At 38.1% G+C, this 19,241-nt stretch overlaps 1 protein-coding gene across 4 annotated transcripts in view; it reads right to left on the bottom strand.

The window, feature by feature from the left end:
- Nucleotides 1–19,241, bottom strand: part of RBKS (ribokinase) — a 92,999-nt gene that overhangs the window by 45,100 nt on the left and 28,658 nt on the right. For 3 of the 4 annotated variants that reach the window (XM_087436976.1, XM_004418196.3, XM_087436977.1), the window contains exons 3-5: nucleotides 8,848–8,911; nucleotides 7,839–7,901; nucleotides 4,781–4,945 (exon numbers count right to left, since the gene is read on the bottom strand). In XM_087436976.1, the coding sequence (XP_087293102.1) occupies nucleotides 4,781–4,945; nucleotides 7,839–7,901; nucleotides 8,848–8,911 (292 nt within the window). The remainder of the gene's footprint in view (nucleotides 1–4,780; nucleotides 4,946–7,838; nucleotides 7,902–8,847; nucleotides 8,912–19,241) is intronic. The other variant, XM_014781492.2, reaches the window with a different exon arrangement.

The following is a 19,241-nucleotide window of genomic DNA, read 5'->3' as shown; positions in this document are numbered from 1 at the left end:
AACAATTGCTGGAATGAGGAATTCTACAATTTAATTTGACCATAAATATTGTATAAAAATCAATCAATCTATGCAGAAATAGAAGTATAGGGCCAGCCTGGTGGCTTAGCGGTTAAGTGCGCGCGCTCCGCTACTGGCGGCCTGGGGTTCGCATCCTGGGCACGCACCGACGCACCGCTTCTCTGGCCGTGTCCCACATACAGTAACTAGAAGGACGTGCAACTATGATGTACAACTATCTACTGGGGCTTTGGGGGGAAAGAAAAAGGAGGAGGATTGGCAATAGATGTTAGCTCAGAGCCGGTCTTCCTCAGCAAAAAGAGGAGGATTAGCATGGATGTTAGCTCAGGGCTGATCTTCCTCACAAAAAAAAAAAAAAAAAAAAAAGAAGTATAATGATGTACACCTGAAATTTATACAATGTTATAAACCAATGTTACCGCAATAAAAAATAAATTAATTAAAAAATTTTTTAAAAATCAATCAAATCTTATTTGTCTGTATTTTACCAAGGGAAAGCATTTTTACCAATAGTAACTAGATACATAGGCTTAGAGTCTGACTAGTAACTAAACTTAGGGGAAAGAGAAAATGCCATAAAGAAAGGCCTCTCTTTGACTCATGCTACCATAAACAAGCATAAATACTTTACCATGATGAAAGAAACATGAAGAATTAGTAGATGTAGTTAATCAAAGAAGAAGGCAAATTTGTAATAGACAAGATGGAAAAAAATGATGTCATTCTGGAACCATGTGAAACTAGAGAGCACAGGATGTACTGTGGAGTAACTTGGGGCTGCAGAGGTGATTGATAGCACCCAACAGTAATTATTATTCATTACAATGTAAGACAGACTAAACTCCTGGATGTCTTAACGGCATGTCAACGGCGGGCACAGTAATGTCAATGAGGAACTGGTGAGGCCTAGGGAGGCAGCTGTATAGGCACAAAGACAGGAAAATGAGGTGGAAGCTCTTAATGATGTCACCATGGAGGGCAGGGCCTGGACAGTTAAAAAGGCCTTAATAACTAACACAGAGAAACAGGGGAAGGAAATCAGCCTAAGTTAGGAAACTGGGAAGGTTGGAGTACCCAAAACACTGGCTTGGCAGTCTCTCACTCTAGGGGTTCTTCTCTGTGACGTGAGCAGCGAAAACACTCAAAGCTTGGGCTATGTGCTGGACAATGTTATTGTGAAAGTCAAGGTGGCCAGCCAAGAAGTTTTGTTTGCCAAATGAAAAAGGACTAAAGTGGCACTAAAAGATATTTTGTATCCTACCTAGAATTTAATCTTGGCGATCTTACAATCTCAATTATTTATAACTGTTCCTGTAATGTTCCATTTGCTTTGAAATAGATATAAAGACCAGAACCAACATGCATAATTTCATCACAAGCAGCTGCAGCACCAGCTCTGCCGTGGGCCTATCTCACAGCATCGTGACCCACAGGAGGGGGGCTATAGAGGGCTATAGATTCATTTTTGCTGTTGCAGGTGCTGTCTGTTTAAAATCAATGCTTTCCTTTTGGTAAAGACAGAAAGAGATTTCTGAGACAGTATATTCATACACGGAGGGGAGTCTTTTTCCTCTGTATTTTAACTACTAATATACAATCTAGTTACACAATGTGTTTAATTCAATCTTCACTACTTGTAAGTACGTAGTACAGATAAGGGAGCTGTGATAACAAACCCACAGATGATGATGATGACGATGATGATTTTACCATCTGTCTTGTAGATGGAATAAAGCTGAATAGCACATATGCAGCCTCATGGGGCAATGGACAGGACACTCAGCACTCAGCAGATCTTTAAGCTTTGCTCGCTCTGCTCTGGATCAGTCTATTCACAATAACGTGACGTTAAAGAACTGTGAGAACTCTCAGCCCAATTCTCTTGTGTCCACAGAAGAAGAAACTGAGACCCAGAGCAAGAAACTGACTTACTTGCATGAGGTCCCCCATTTGCTAAGTGATTGATTCTGAATTCAAAGCCATACTTCATGACTCCCAAACCAGTGCTCCTTTCATTGTACCACTCTTCTCTAACATGAGAATGAAGATACATTAAATTCTCACACACACACACACACACACACACACACACACACACACTCATGGTACAGAATCTAAGCTGTGTAACTACCAAATCTGGCTGGTAACAACTAAATGGGGACCACCTGAGTTCTGGACAGAGGAATGTGTGTGCATATGTGCTTGTGTGTGTGTTTTATGGGGACAGGTAGGGGACATGTTGCTGAAAACACTCTAGGGTCTCGTCTCTGTGACTTGAGCAGTAAAAACGCTCAAAGCTAGGTTACATGTTGGCCACTGTGACAATTCCTGGACTTTACTCTTCTAGAGATACTCTTCATAAAGGCTCAGTTCCTTGAAATCACTGGGATGTGGCAGTTTCTTTATTTGAAATGTGGTCTAGGACGCAGAACTTGGGTCTTGGGAGTCTGAAATCCTGGTTCCTACACTGACCTTGGTTGAGCTAATTACTTAACCTCTCTGAGTCTGTCTTTTTACCTTCAATCTGGGAGAATAATGCCTGCCATATCTTTGTCATAAGGTTTTTCTGAGCATCAAATATATGTGAAAGTGCTTTATAAGCTGTAAAGTACACATAAATGCAAGGTATTACTACTTCTAATATTACTATATAAGAAAGATCATGCAGAATTAATACTTAGACACGCTGGCTATTAGTAAAAATGTGAAGTAGGCTAGGCTGTCTTTGGCCCACCATCACCTACTCCCGACTGTGTCTGATGCCCTAGGTCTTTCAGCTACTCAACTGGAAGAACTGCCAGGCAGGTGATGGAGGAAGCATTTCTGGACCCCACCCAAATGACAGCCCAAGGTCAGGCTGCCTCCCCATCCAGGTAACTCTAGCCTCACCTGTGAAAGGTTAGATCCTCAACTGTGGTGGCTGTACCTTTCTCTCCTCCACAAGCTGGGTACAGGTAACTAGACTAGGACAGAGGAAACAGTGATCTCTGAGAAGCAAAGGATAATAGGAGGAAAAGAGAAGTTACATGAGAATATGCTTTGACCTCTATAAAGAAAGACAGGAGCATGAATGAAATGGCATGTTGTATTCACATCACCCAATTACGATGAGTGCAGTGCAGAGCATGCTTACCATAAGTATTAGACTTTATCTGGGACACCCCGAGAAAATGTAACCAAATGGGTTTTGGCTTAGAATTCTTTCTGACAGCTTCAAGACCATTAAAAATACATTAAATGTCAGTGAGAATTTGCCACAGCATGTTGTTTTGCCAAGAGGAAAATTTGTTAAATCAGGACATACATTTTAAAATTCTCCACAAAATCACTTCAGTAACTTATTTTCCATTTATTGCTATGTAGAACACTATACAGTTTTGGGAGAAATCACTTATACAAACACACACACACACACACACACACATACATTTACTGTTCTTTTTCTTCTCTTTCTTTTTTTTTTAGTTTTGTATCTTGATGAGAAAGTTTTATCTAGAAAAGTCAAAGTGGTTCTCTATTTTCTTCTTAATATAAATCACAGAACTATGAAGAAGGGCCGGCCCCGTGGCTTAGTGCTTAAGTGCGCGCGCTCCGCTACTGGTGGCCCGGGTTCGGATCCCGGGTGCGTACCGACGCACTGCTTCTCTGGCCATGCCGAAGCTGTGTCCCACATACAGCAACTAGAAGGATGTACAACTATGACACACAACTATCTACTGGGGCTTTGGGGAGAAAAAAAGGAGGAGGATTGGCAATAGATGTTAGCTCAGAGCTGGTCTTCCTCAGCAAAAAAAGAGGAGGATTAGCACGGATGTTAGCTCAGGGCTGATCTTCCTCACACACACAAAAAAAAGAACTATGAAGAAGCTTAGAGAGGCTACTTTTTATTTTGATTTTTTTGATTAAATGGTGCTGAGATCAGGATATTATCCTAATTTTAAAGAGAGAAGTGAAAGGCAGAAGAAAATTGGGATTTACTGCAACTTACTACACCATGCTTAGCGTCATATTTTATTTTATTTCATTCTTACAACAATTCTGTAGGGGAGTATTTCTATATGCATTTAAAGACAAGGCTCAAATAACAAGGCTTGTTATTTGCTGGGGATGAGAAAGGGGGAGTGGGTGGGAGAACAGATGAATCAAGATTAGCCCCAGGTTGATAATTGTGGAAGCTGGGTAAGGGGTTTCATTATACAATTCTGCCTGCTTTTGTATATTTGAAAATTTCCAAAATCAAAGGTTAAACAAAACAAAAGAGCTGCTTAAAGGATGTTGACAACATAGAAAATATTACATATAAATAATCTTTTGTTGTTTATAGAAAAGATGATAAAGTTTTACAAAAAGGAGAGAAAAACTAATCTTCAATTCTTAGAAATGTTTATCAAAATGTACCAGGGCAGTGATTACATATGATGTGCAGCTTAACATCTCAGAATGTAAATCATTCCACTACTTAGACTCTATCTTGGACAATGGTCCGCTTCAGAGATTCTAATTACTACTTGTGTTATTTCTGCTGATTAGATTGAAGATTTAGATTGTGGGATATCAGAAATGCTACTTGTTATTTTTACCCTATTTGGAAAGTTTCTCTAACATTATCAAGAACTATAAGAAGACAGTGAATCTCACAGATGGGAAAAAGAATATTTTACTACAGAAAAAGTATTGCTTTGCTTAACTTGAAAGGTTAACTTTCATTAAGACAGTGATAAAAACTTTTATAGAAAGAATGACAAATATGTAAAATTACCTCCATTGCTGTGGGCTATTGTCAGGGCTTCCAAAGAAGTTGCTGGAGTTACTTCTAGCTGGCAGATCATGACTTTGGCTCTGCTAATGGCATTGGCTGCTTCTCTCAGGTCTTCAGTATTCAAAAGTAAATTTGCTCCAGCCACTATAACGATGATATTCTGGCCTATAAAGAATTTCTACATATTTATATCAAAAACCAAGCAGAGCCAAGCAATGATATTCTGCAGTGTTACAATCACCCTTACAAAGTCATTATATAAAATGTGTTGTATTAATTTTAACATTTCTAGGCCATTCAGGTTAAACTTTGTCTTCCTAATACATCTTCTTTTGTAATATCTCTGTAAGATTCATATCATTCTGATTATTTTGAGCAAAATCTAAAAAAAATTTCTCATCAATATTCTTATATACAAAGAATATTAGCTGAGAAATGATATATAACATCTTAATATTTTCTTTTATGGGAAATATGTGATACAATGTATGTGGTAAAGATTCTGAATCCTAAATGATAGATGTCATAATGATGAGTATAAATAGTAATAAACTTGCCTAATGCTAAAAACTAATGCCCTGTAGTATGCAATCAGTTCATGTGTGTACTCTCTAGTATTCTAAAAAGTGATTTTGTAAATCAAAACACAAATCTAACCGATGGAAAATTGTACTAGATAACTTAAGGTAGAGAGAGGAATATTTGGTCTATGCTGTACCAGATCAAAGAGAAGCAGGACTAAGAAATCTTATATACTCATCACTTGGACCCACTCTCTACAATCCCACCTAAATGGGGCATTTTATCTGTCAGGTGAACTCTCAAGAGCTGTGCCGTCCAACATGACAGTCATGAGCACAAGCCACATGTGGCTACTGAGTACCTGAAATGTGTCTAGTCCAAATTGAGATGTGCTTTAATTGTACAATACATAGCAGATTTCAAAGACAGTACAAAGAAAAGAATGTAAAATATCTCATTAATTTTTAAGAACATTTTGTTTTTTTGTTTTTGTGAGGAGGATCGGCCCTGAGCTAACATCTGCCAATCCTCCTCTCTTTTTGCTAAGGAAGACTGTCCCTGGGCTAACATCCATGCCCATCTTCCTCCACTTTATATGGGACGCCGCCACAGCATGGCCTGACAAGCAGTGCGTCTGTGCGCGCCTGGGATCCAAACCTGCGAACCCCGGGCCGCCACAGTGGAGCGCGCGCACTTAACCGCTTGCGCCACCGGGCCGGCCCCTAAGAACATTTTGATGACATGTTGAAAGGATAATATTTTAGATATATTGGGTTAAGTGAATATATTAGATTAAGTTTCTTTTTACTTTTTAAAATGTGGCCAATGGAAAATTTAAAATTATGTAAGTGCCTTGCATTATACTTCTGTTGGGCAGCACTGATCTAGAGGGATGAGTTGCAGCAGTCATTTTTTTGTGCTGCAGGCTGCTCGTGCTGATCTTGTATAGACATGACCTAAAATTACCTCTGAACACAGAACACATGCTCGCCTATCATCTTACCACAGATGTGTTTGTTGGCCACAAGGAGGACTTAATAAAGTGGGGATCGTTCAGCATAAACCCAACCTCGGTACTGGAAAAATTCAAAGTACCCACACACTGAAAGACAGCTTACCACCTTCCTTTTCTCCTTCAGTGACCTCATTCTCTCTCCTAGAGTCAACTGCTGCTTCTGTGCTGCTGACTCCCACATCTACATCTCTGGCCTGGCCTTGTCTGATGCGCAACAAGCCCAAGACTACAGCTGTCTGGTGGACACTGCCATAGGGCTAGCTCATTCATGCCTGAAATTTAACTTGTCAAAACTAAACTCTTGACTTTACCTTGCTGCTCACATCTTCATTTAAAGGAGCTGATTGTCCCCTCTCTGGATATTTTGTTAGCTCTTCTATACAATTTGTACTCTCGAGGGTATTACCATATACTATAAACCTAAGTCTACCATAATAGGCACTCAATACACAATATTAAATTATTTCTTTGCACGGAAAATGCAGTAGTTTGTTACACAGATAAGGAAGAAACAGAACTCAAAGATATCCCTAGAACACAAAAAAGGGGTCTAAGACAGGGAATGAGCTGCTGTTGGCAGCAGTAATTACTTAAGATGTAGCTTCAAGTAACGAACACAGGCTGTTGTCTATTGTCAGAATGAAAACTTGCATCCCCTGTCTTTAAGTGGAATACATTTTGTTGTTGTTATTGCAACTTTGGGGTCACTAAAGTAGAGCTAAAAATACCATATCTTCTGTGAGAAATGATCTTGTAGAAATGCATCATAAATAGAAGAAATATTGTGACAAATCCTAATTTAATACAATGCACCCTGACTGCCCACCATGCACCTAGGAGCCCATGAAATGCTTGGTCCTTCTGAATATTAATTCTGATTTTAAAAATCTTATGTAGGTGTTTTTATACTTAAAATAGTTGGCAGAAATTATGAAAACTTTACTTGAGGGTAAAGGGAAGTTACTGTTTTTAGAGACAAATGTTTCAACTATTGCAAGGCCTTGTGACAGACATAGCTGTATATATAGACTTTTGAGATTTCATTGCTGTTTAAAGAGCAGACAAAACTGAACACTGATGATAAGAGTAATTAGTTGCTGCCATTTGCTCAGTAAATATTCTATAAATACGATTAATCAACTTTCTTTTGCACCTATCTATTTACATTAATTTACCTAGTGTAACCGAAATGACAGATGAACACAACTGCTTTTAGAGACAAATGTCAATTCTGAGTTCACATGAAGGGTAATGGGATGTTACAGGATATAAATATTATTTTCAAGCAACTATAACACTTCATATGTTTAGATGGGAAATTTCATATTTGAATGATCAACCTGGGAAGTATAAATAAAGGGAAACGTTTATATTTAGATTGGAAAGACCATGCTTTAGGCCTTGGAGTGGTGGATTTAGTAAGAGATCCGTAGATTAGGGTAAAAATTGACGCTTCTGCTCTAGTTCTGGAAATGAACTGTCTGTTTTATGAAATGACACTCAAATATGTGAAACACATACCTTCATTATCGACAATTATAGAAGCCGCTCCTGTTGCAGCATCTTTAGTCTGATATGTAAATTCTAAAAGAAAAAAGAAATTACAATCACATATATACAGGCTGGCATGCATAATCTATTTTAACAATTTCAATGCACCACTAATCTTTGGAAAAACTTTTTAACCTTTAACCATCTGGAATGATGAAAAAGAAATAAGTAATTAGTGCTAATTTATACTCATCACCTATACAATGAGGAAAACAGAAGTCTTTACACTTAGTTGCACCTTTTTTCTACATTAGTAACAACCCAGCAAACCACTCTCGCTTCCAATTCCCCCAAAACATTCATAGTTGTATACATAGGCATTTTTCTAGACCACCATGTTTCTTTTCTTCAGTGAAACAAATGAAAGACTTGAGATGAAAGATTAAAGGTCAAACCCATAAAATGAACTTGTTTGATTTTCTTCATTCTCATAAGCCTTGCATCTCATCAAGAATTATGGGCTGGCGTGTAAATGGAAACGTTGATCAGGCAGCCTTTGGCAGCAGCAAAGAGCCTTGAACTGGAGCCAAAGACCTGCAGTCTAGTCCTGGCTCTAGCTCCAACGAGCTGTGTGCTCTTGGACAAATTCAGAACCAATCTGGCCTTCAGTTTTCTCTTTTTGAAATAATGGTATGATCCTCAGTGGTTTCTAAGATCGTTTCCAGCTATTAACATTCGATAATTTTTCTTAAAATATCTTTTGTGAAGGCAGCACCTGTTTTCTCTCATCACCTGCTTTTGAAACATTTCTACAAGACAAAGGTTTGTAACCTCCTATCATTATATTCCCATCTGGAGGAATGTACATGAAAGAATTAACCAAAGGACATTTAAAAAGCAAGACTAGACAAAGCTGTGCATAAAAATTCTCTGGCCACCAGGGGAGGATCTAATAATTCTATTCTATATTCAACTTTTCTTGTACCCAGATCCCAGAAGAAAGTTATAAAAACTAACTTAAAAAAAGATGAAATTTTACCTGTAGAAATACCATTCTGTTTTAAGTTTTCTATATAATCATTGCCAAAAGAATCTTTGCCAACCTGTACCAAACAAATGATGAACGTTAGATCTTTTACATTTAGTAAAATGCTACAATGTAGTTTTTGGAATACTTAGCATTTTAAAAGGGCATATCTGCACAGTACTTTATAAACACTAACTAATTAATCTTCTTAATGTAAGATGCTAGACTTGATTTCAGCCCAAAGAATTGTTATATATTAATGTTCCACTTAGGAATATCCTACCTAGAATGTGAAGCACTTAATGACTGTCACAAGTTCTATAGCTTCACTCTCATTTTGATCTGTTCATGTGGAAATTACCAGAGACAGAGCTGTCTACCATCAACAATCCTCAGTATTTATGAAGAATCTCAGTTGTTTGTACTTCACTATAAAACATCTTAGTAATGACTTGCATGGTGTTTTAGAGTCTTATTATCTTCTCCCCTGACTCTGACATGGGGGGCAAAGAGGAGGGAATTTAAAGAGCCCTAGCTAACTTGGGTAACTTGGTATAGTGGAATTCTGTTGTTTTTGCATCCTAGCATCCATTCTGGTAATGATACTTTGATTTTTCCTTTGGATACCCATTCCTCTTCAATTCATAGACAACATTATGCAGGTGGCACATTTGTTACACTCAGTGAACTCATGCTGACACATCATTATCACTCAAACTCCATTGTTTACATTAGGGTTCACTCTGGTGTTATATATTCTATGGGTTTTGACAATTGTATATGTAGACATGTATCCACCATTATAGTATCATACAGAATAGTTTCAGTGCCTTAAAAATCCTCTGTGCTCTGCCTATTCATCTCTCCCTCCCCCTTAGCCCCTAGCAACTACTGATCTTTTTCCTGTCTCCATAGTTTTGTCTTTTCCACAATGTCATATAGTAGTCGGAATCATACAGTATGTATCCTTTTCAGACTGGCTTCTTTCACTTAGTAATATGCATCTAAGATTCCTTCATGTCTTTTCATGGCTTGATCACTTATTTCTTTTTATCACCAAATAATATTCCATGGTATGAATGGACTGCAGTTTATTTATCCATTCACCCACTGAAGGACATCTTGGATGCCTCCAAGTTTTGGCAATTATGAATTAAACTGCTATAAACATCCATGTGCAAATTTTTATGTGGTTGCCCTCCTATTTTTACTTTTAATTTTAATCAGCTGTCACCATTTAAATATTAGGAGACTTCACAAAAACAAACAATTTCCAGGAGGTTCCGAAAATTCAGAGGTTCTGGAAACACTGGGCCCACATTCCTGCAAGGCAGCCCAGCTGGAACTGCCCCAAAGGTGAGCACATGCTCTCTAGTTCACCACAGCTCCCACCTTGCCTACTGCAATTTATGTTACCTGCTTGGGCCCTGTAGACTTTTATGCTTGCCACTCCCGAACTCTACTTCTACTTTTCTATCCTACAGGTGAGTACTATGTCAATGGGTTATGTCTAGTCAGGTCTCAGCCACTCCTGGTGTGTCTGCTCTTCCATAGAAAATTTTCTCTCTCTGAATATATCAATAGAAAGAAACCTAGAGATTTACATGCCTCAAGATCCTCAATAAGTGAAGATATTGAGCTTTCTGGTGAGCTTTTGGATTGTCTGATCAGGGGTTGAAAAATTTTTTTCTGGACGAGGCCAGATAAATATTTTTAGACATTGCGGGCCATAGGGTCTCTTTTGCAACAATACAACTCTGCTGTTGCAGTGTGAAAGCAGCCAAAGAAAGTCTGTAAACAAATGGAGGTGGCTATGTTCCAATAAAACTTTATTTTCAAAAATACATAGTAGGCAAGATTTGACCCCTGGGCCATAGTTTGCTGACATATGATTTAAATGCCACTTCTGATACCTTCTTCCTCAAAGAACACTTTTCCTTTGCTCCTCTTCTGGATAAAATGCTGATTAGGCAACAATCTCAAAAAATATATAATAATTTCTTTTTAAAAATGATTTTATTGGGGTCATGGCTTACAACATTGTGTACATTTCTGGTGTACATCGCTATATTTCAGTTTCTGTATAGACTGCATCGTGTTCACCACCAACAGTCCAGTTTTTATCCGTCACCATACGTATGTGTCTCTTTACCCCTTTTGCCCTCCCCCACCCCATTCTCCTTTGGTAACCACTAATCTATTCTCCTTATCTATGTGTATGTTTATTTTCCACATATGAGTAAAATCATACAGTTTTTGTCTTTCTCTGTCTGACTTATTTTGCTCAGTATAATACCTTCAAGGTCCATCCATATTGTCGCAAATGGCACAATTTTGTCTTTTTTTATGGCTGAGGAGTAGTCCATTGTATATATATATATATATATACCACATCTTCTTTATCCATTCATCTGTTGATGGACACTTGGGTTGCTTCCACATCTTGGCTATTGTGAATAATGCTGCGATGAACATATGGGTGCGCATATCTTTTTGAATTATTGATTTCATGTTCTTTGGATAAATAGTAGTGGAATAACTGGGTCATATGGTATTTCTATTTTTAATTTTTTAAGAAATCTCCATACTTAAAATATATATAATAATTTCTTATTAGCAGAATTTCTATCTCTACAATGAAAAGCGTCCACTACAAAGCATTGCTGTAGAGAGAGTTCCCTGGTGGAAGAAGGTCATCTACCAGAGGTTTCCTTCATGGGAAGCTGGCCATTTATCTACCAGGTAAGTGCCAAAGCCTCCTATTTCTTAGGTCAGAGATTGTACCAGAACCAAATTCTTTGTTCTCTCATCTGTTTTTACATTATTTAACTCTCTCCCATGGGCAATCAAGGTGTTATATAGTTGGGAAAGTATCATTACAAGAACGTTATAGAGATTAAGAAAAGGCCATCCCTAGGCATGTGGGGCCTGATGCAAATTAGAGCAAAGAAACTTCTCTCCCCTTTCCTATCAGTTTTATACAGGCAAAATCTGTTTAAGGTGAATGTCAAGGGCAGGTGATAAATGGTGGTAATAATATAAACACCAGGAAGTGCAGGGATTACGAGGAGGGGAGGAGGAAACCGAAAAACATGCAGCTTTGCCTTCAAGAAACTGATAATATTGGAGAGAGAAGACACAGAGAGGCAACTACAGTACCAATGGAATATCATGTGCATCAGAGGCATAATTAGGAAGGGATCTCATGCTCAGGGTAACTGCATTTTGCAGCCTTGCTGCAGTTGCTCAGAGAATCACCTGATTGGCTATATCCCTCTGTGATGGTTATGGTTCCAGGTTTATTCTAATAGTGATTTCCTGGCAAGTCTGCTGCCTGGTCTTCTAAACTCTATGTGAGAAACGGAACAAAATACTTTGCTTTTACCTTTAATATTCCTTTGTCAAAAATAAAAATCTGGTAACTGAAAAATAATGGAAAAGTAAAACACTGCTGAGGATTAAGAGAAGTCAACTCCAGCTCCATTAACTTTACATCTAGGTGGCAGTGATACATTACAACATAAAAGGAGTGATAAAAAGCCTAAGAACAGGAAGACAATGTTTTCATTTGTGTCATGGAAGCCCCTTCACACTAGCTGTGTGATTTGGGGCAAGCTACTTTAACTGTCTCTAGGCCTTAGTTTCCTTATCTGAACAGTCACAGCAAGTTTGCTGTGAGGATAAAATATATAATATGCATGAAAGCATGTTTAAAACTGTAAAGGATTAAATAAGGGTTTGGTGCTATCATCATCATCATCATCATCTTTATCATCAGGCTGCTTCTCTTGGGGGAAGGGGCAGGGCTACTGCTGCTTGGATTCAATCTTACAAACAACTTTCCTGCCCATCTGGTTCTTCCTGACGCTTCAGTTCTTTCTGCTGCTCCCTATTTTCAAACAGAAGAGCACTTGATCGTGGAAGGAAGCATGTGGGTGCATCAAATTATTTTAAAAATGAGATTGTATTACTATTATTATTCTAATAAAAACACAGTATCTCCATTAATGGTTTGATGTAACTAATGCTGTTCAATGTAATCACATATCCTGTTACTTTCATGAGAATAATATAGCCAACTGGGAGGGTATCTCTGCCTTGGGAGTAAGCTTTAAGTGGATCTAAATCATATATCAAAATGTGGACAAAAAGCATTAGAGACCTGAGTTCTATTTCAAATGATCCTCTTTTTCTTTCTGAGGAAAGAAAGAAATTACAGAGTGGCACAGATGACATGTGTGATGTTATACTAAAAGAATGCCATCTTCTCTATTTCTTCACCCTCAAAACCTCTTACATATTCATTTATTCTTCTGGACTTACTTTAAAAGAGGTTGAGAGAAGTGAGCACCTTCCAATGCCCTTTACTTACTTCTGACTCAAATGTAAGCCTCTTCCCCACCAACTGGAAATTGATAACCAGAAGTCAGAGGAGTAGAACCCAAGCTAAGGTGTCATTCATTGCCTGCCGTTGAGAGCTGAGTCAAAAGTATGTTGAAAGTTACAGTGAATGATACCAATGAAAGCCCCTTGAAATAAGGACTGTTATAAAGGAACCTTGATAGGTATCTTTGGAGGCTTCCCTATTTTTCTGGTCACACTTTGGCTATCAAATTGATATGAAAGCTTTAAATGTAAGTATCTTGGCCACGAAGCAAAATGGCGCATATGGAAGTCAGGAAACGTAGAATCTAATTTCAGTTCTGCCACTATCAAGCTAATTAAAATTCTTTGCTACAAATTGTTCCATCTGAGCCAGTCTCTAGGGTGGGACTGGTGTGAGATATCTCTGGCAGGCAGGAAAGCAACAGTTCTCAACCTTGACTGCACATTAGTATGTCCTGAGGAGCTTATTAACATCCGGATGCCCAGGTCACACCCCAGACCAATTAAATCAGACCCTTCACAGGTGGGACCATCACAAGCTCCCTAGATGATTACACTGTGCGGCTTCCAGTTGAGAACCACTGGTTGTAGGATTAAAGCCGGGAGAGTGGCTGTAAAGCTTTGTCTTTGTGGAAGAAATGAAGAGGGAGAGCACAGTCCCGCTTGGTACCACATTGGTAAGTCAACTAAGTGGGAGCACAGAGAAGCGTGACCTGCAGAATCTGCTGGGGACGAGGGCCGTATCAGGGTCCAACTCTGGGATCAAGGTATTGTAAAGTCCGAAAGATTTTCCTGGCTTGTGTTTGCTGACTCCAGTCTCATTTTGACATGACCCAGGTTTGCTTCCTCTTGCTTCTTTTGCTTCTATCTTTGTAAAACGCATATTTGGCAAAAATAGTTGGATTTCTCTGTTTTTCAGAGTGGTCAGTAGACGCACTATTAACTTGATATTATCTTTTGACTGTGTTAAAATACTATGTGAGTACAATATATTCATGTCTATATCCTTGCCTTATGAGAACGCAGAAGTCCTTTCCTCTCTCCTCTACCTAATCAAACCTCACCTGTTTTTCAAGCATCAACTTAAGGCCCACCTTCTCTATTCCAGCCCTTGTTAATCCTCTCATTTCAAGAACTCCTGGCATATAGCATTCCTAATGGATACCATATAATTAAACACTTAATTGAATACCATCTTATATTGTTTGGCTAAACAGTCTTCCTTAAGGTCTAGTCTTCCTAAAAGCTCATGGGAGACTTGAGCTTAGCATCTACTTATCTGTCCCCAAGCCCTGTGCATTAAAGATGTTCTATAAGTATTTGATCATCTTAGTTACCTCTTCTTTTTCCATGGGCCTCTTTATCATTCTTAAAGAGACATGACTGCAGGCACCCATATGATTTCTAGTTGTGGCTGCAGAAAGGTTCTATCCAAAGTTTTGCTTCTAATAGCCCTCTTGAAGGCACTCACACTCTTTTGGTTGCAGCAGTGAAATACTTTTGGGCAGAAAGATTCTGACAAAACTGTGTAGTGTGAGGTAGCCTGTGTGAGCCTGTTCCAGGAGAAAGAAGCCAGGTCTTCAGCATCTCTGGACAACCACTCATACTTAAGCTAAGCAACTCATAAAACCCTAGATGCTCTTAAGGAAATCCTGGATTCAGCTCTACCCTGAATATTATAGAGCAGTGCTGTCAAATGGAACTTTCTGCAATGATAAAATGTTCTATATCTGTGCTGCCCAATATAGACACTTGAAATACAGCCAGCGTGATTGAGGAATTCATTTTATTTTAATTACATTTAAATCTAAATAGCCACATGTGGCTAGTGGCTACTGTATTGGACAATGCAGCTGTAGAGAGATGTGTATTAGGATCATGGAAAACAAAAGGGCTGGGTTTATCAGGAGCAAGAGCATTTCTTTCAGCTAAGGGTACTGAGCTGCTTCCTTCGCTCTTATCACTGGGAAGATTCTCTTTTGCACTAAGGGAGAGCCAGTCAGTGGCTTCCACACTCCAGAACTATGACCTAATGCTGAGGAGGGTAACTTCAGTTAGCATATCATAACAAAGTTCTGTATTTCAAAATGGTTGAGGAACGGGCTGCTTGGAATCGTTGAACGGCAGAAAAAATCTAGTAATTCCACCCATCAACATATATTTGAGGTAAATAAAACAGAGGACCAAGATAGCTTACCCAAGGTCACATGAAATTGAATATTCTGCTAAAAAGATTATCACATATATTAAAACAGGTTACCAATTTTCAAAGTTAGAATACATGAAAATATAACACTAAACTAAGCTGAAAATAATTTAATCTTTGTGATTCAAGACATTTTGACTTTTCAGTGCCTGAGGGTCATAATAAACAGCAGGTTTAGAATACTAAGCTGCATTTGTTGTCTTATAACAAAACCCAGCAGTTGTTTTTTTTTTTTTTAATAAATCCCTCATATTAACTTTTTAACTTGTCATTTGTGGCTTTATCATAAAAGATGAAGGAAGAATACATGAAATTCCAGTTTAAGCTTGCTGGTTGTTATATCCTAGATAAATGGGTGTTTACCTTAATAATGGCCTTTAATATACAAAGTTAATGTTACAATCACCATTATCATGCCTGCTTATCGGAGAGTGGTGGTGGGTCTGTGGTAATCCTATATGAGGCATATTTTATTTATTTGGTTAGGGTCATTGGAGCCCCTGGGTTTGGATACATGGCCAGGCATTCCAGTCAACATAGCCAACTAGTTTTAGGCAGTCATCTTTCTACAGAGTTCAGGAAAGGACAGATTTCACTTCATTATATAATACCTGGGAAGGCCCAGGGAGTAATTTTTGATCTTTGAAAATTAAAATCTCAATGCACAATCAATTGGTTGTCCTATAGTAATCTAACAGAGAAGTTACCTTTTTTGGTTAAGATGATGGGTACTCTAATACACTGCTTTTCAAGCTATCTGTGGTGAAGGTTCAGTGTTTTTTTTCCTTCATTTTCAATCCATTGTAGACTAAGAATTTTGTAAAACACAACAACAATTAAATGAAAACAAAAAAGTCACACAAAATACAAGCCCTAATTTATTATTACTATTATGTTCAACAGCTATAGAATTACTGTCAAATTGCTGTAACTGTTTCTAACTGCTTACTCTCAATTTCTGTACTGTTCAGACCAGTGCCAGTTTGCAGCCTGAGGACCAGACTTTGAGTAGCACTGCTCTAACATACTGCCTCTGTCACAGAACTTCATACCTGACCATTCTGAAAGGAAAACAGAAGGCTACTGGTATGAGAGAGTTTAGATAGTCTCATGTTTGAAGAAAGAAAAACCAGGTAATCTCTTGAAGGTCCTCCCAGTTTCCTGATTTCTGATCTAGGTCATATTGAGCCCATGCCTTATCATAGTTTCCTTCCCCCTCCACTGGAAGCAGGGTCTCTGGGCTCATCTTGGGCCACTGTATCTTGAGCTCTTTATTCTACCACGGTCCTCCTGAACAGCCAGTTTTTGATGTTTAGAAATAACTTCCTTCCCTTTAACATTTGGCTTCAATGGAATGGAGAAGGAGCAATGGCTTAAACAAACCAGGTGAAGTCTTATGAAAGGTCTCCTTACAGCCTCTTTGCCTGCCAGGACTTTCATTTTCTGTGATATCTGCCTGGATGTTTAATCTCAAAACATCATCTCCAATTATCCTCGGACTGCAGTTTTGGCCCATGACTCAGCTGAATATTGACTATACAACTCTTAACTACTTGAAGTGTTTCATTATACATGTTTCATGGTACGCATTTTGATGGACTCTTGCTTAATAATCCTTGTCACAACATCTTGACAAATATTTCTCCTTAGCTCAATATAAGACGTTTTGCATGTGCCATCAAACAGTCTTACTTCATCAGAGCTTGAATTTTAGTTTGTTGCAGGGCAGTAGTAGGTAAGTTAATGTTGCTAAGAGAACTATAGGAAATTTTCTACCTGTTTTTCCTTTGCTCTATCTGTTCATTTTTATCTTGAGTAATTTTGTGATTTTGGTTTCTACTTGGAATTTGTCATCTTTAAACTGCTATAAAGCAGTTTGGCTAATTTGCTTAATAAAAATATACATCAAAATGGAAAGAAATATCATGATAAATGGATAACAACTTCTATTATAAAAGATATTTTATTTTTCTTTCTAAGAAGTCTAAGAATATTGTGCAATTTGTTTAAGCTTAAATAAATCCATGTCTAAAGGTTCCAGGTAATTTAAGCAAAGTAACCCTTTTAGCTGCAGCCATCTTTTCTTATCCTCTGTACAGACACCCAGGCTAAGTTCCACTGTGTAGCTAAACATTAGATGACTAGATCGGGGGCACAGTAGGTACAAAGAACTTGCAAAATTGTGCAGGTGTGAACATGAACCATCACACACAGACCAGAATAAAACAAATAGCACCTCTGCTTTAATCAACCTCCTAACTGGAACATTTCCCAAAATACAGCCCTCTGCCTTCTATTCCTCTCACATCCACTCCTATGGTTCATGATTCATTTCTCCAGTTCAATTCCACAATTCAAATATTTCTATTTTGTGTTTCTCTCTTTGCCTCAAATTCAACAGACATAAAATAAAACCAATCTCAAAATCTTCAAGTTGGATGAGATCCCAGGGGACATCCAATTTTGACTTTAATGGCTATGTGAATAGCTTTTATAAAGCTTCCAAGAGGGGGTTCTCTAATCGCTCCTTTAACAGCTCCAGCTCTGGGGAATTCCTCTCTCCCCAGGGCAGCCATTTTTGGTACCTTGCTTCCAATAGCAATTCTCTGTCTAGGTTTTCCCAGCCAGGAAATGATATCAGCTTCTTTCCAGTTCCCAAGCCCCCATAAGTCAGCACCATCTGATTACTCCCCAAACACTTCATTGCTAACCAAGTACAGGATGGGTCAGGCCTAACACTTTTAATCAGCTCTCTCTCCCAGCCCCATAATTCCTAGCACATAATAGGTAATCAATAATAATTGTTGATTAATTGATTATTTTAAATCTATCAAGAACTCAACCTTAGGAAATGAGGGTTTCTTACTTTGAATCTTGTGCTTCATGTGATGTTTTTGACCGAGTAGCCAGATGAGAATTATATCATGTTAATCATAAACTAGAGAACTACAGTTCATTAGTAGATAAAGTGATGATTATATAATTTCTACATCATTCAAAGACTCCTGTGGAGAGAAAAGTGCTGTATGCAATGGGAAATGACATTTCAGAGAAATTTTGGTTAAATCTCGCCAGTTCACAGGAGAGAGCTCATTCTTTTAAATTTCTTGTATTTTTCTTATCCTCTGTTATGCAGACCCAGTTTAGCTTTCCTAGAATAAATAAATAGACTTTCTTTCCTGTTATACCAGTAATGCTAGCATCTTAAAATTTCATTAAAGATGCAAAAGTTGAACCTTTGGCAGCCACTTTTGATTTATTTTTGAATAATTTTAGTAGGATGGATAGAAATAGGATTACTGTATTTTACATATCATTTCTTTATATACCTGAAAATAGAACTATGCCTAAAGATCAGTTATGTGTAGTTCCTTATTAAGGCCCAGATTCCTTTCTGATCCAAGATATAGCACTAGAAGAAAATAACTTCGAGATGAGTAAATCACCAGTTATTAGACCAAGTTTCCAAAAGCTGTGTTGCTGCAGTGAAACCTGTAAAAACAAGATGACTCATGCTGTTGTTTAGAAGCTGGACTACAGAAACCCATTGGAGTAGGCTAATTCTCCTCACTTCTCACACTCCAGTTGTACACTCATTAAATTCAAGGAATGCAGTATTAAGTTATTTGAGGACTGCTACTTCCCAGAGGATTCAGTGAGGTAGAAACTAATATAAAGGACAAGGAAGATTACTCTCTCCTATTTAAATCTTTAAAAACAATGAACTTCCAAAAGAATCAAAAAGAGGTACTCAAACATGTACATGTACAAGCATGTTTATAACAGCACTGTTCACAATAGCCAAAAGGTAGAA

The sequence above is a fragment of the Ceratotherium simum genome, chromosome 11 (assembly GCF_057802395.1).
Source record: "Ceratotherium simum simum isolate JZ-2026a chromosome 11, ASM5780239v1, whole genome shotgun sequence".
NCBI classification, from domain to species: Eukaryota; Metazoa; Chordata; class Mammalia; order Perissodactyla; family Rhinocerotidae; genus Ceratotherium; species Ceratotherium simum.
Note: the sequence above shows the minus strand (reverse complement) of the source record. Positions and strands in the feature narration are given on the sequence as shown.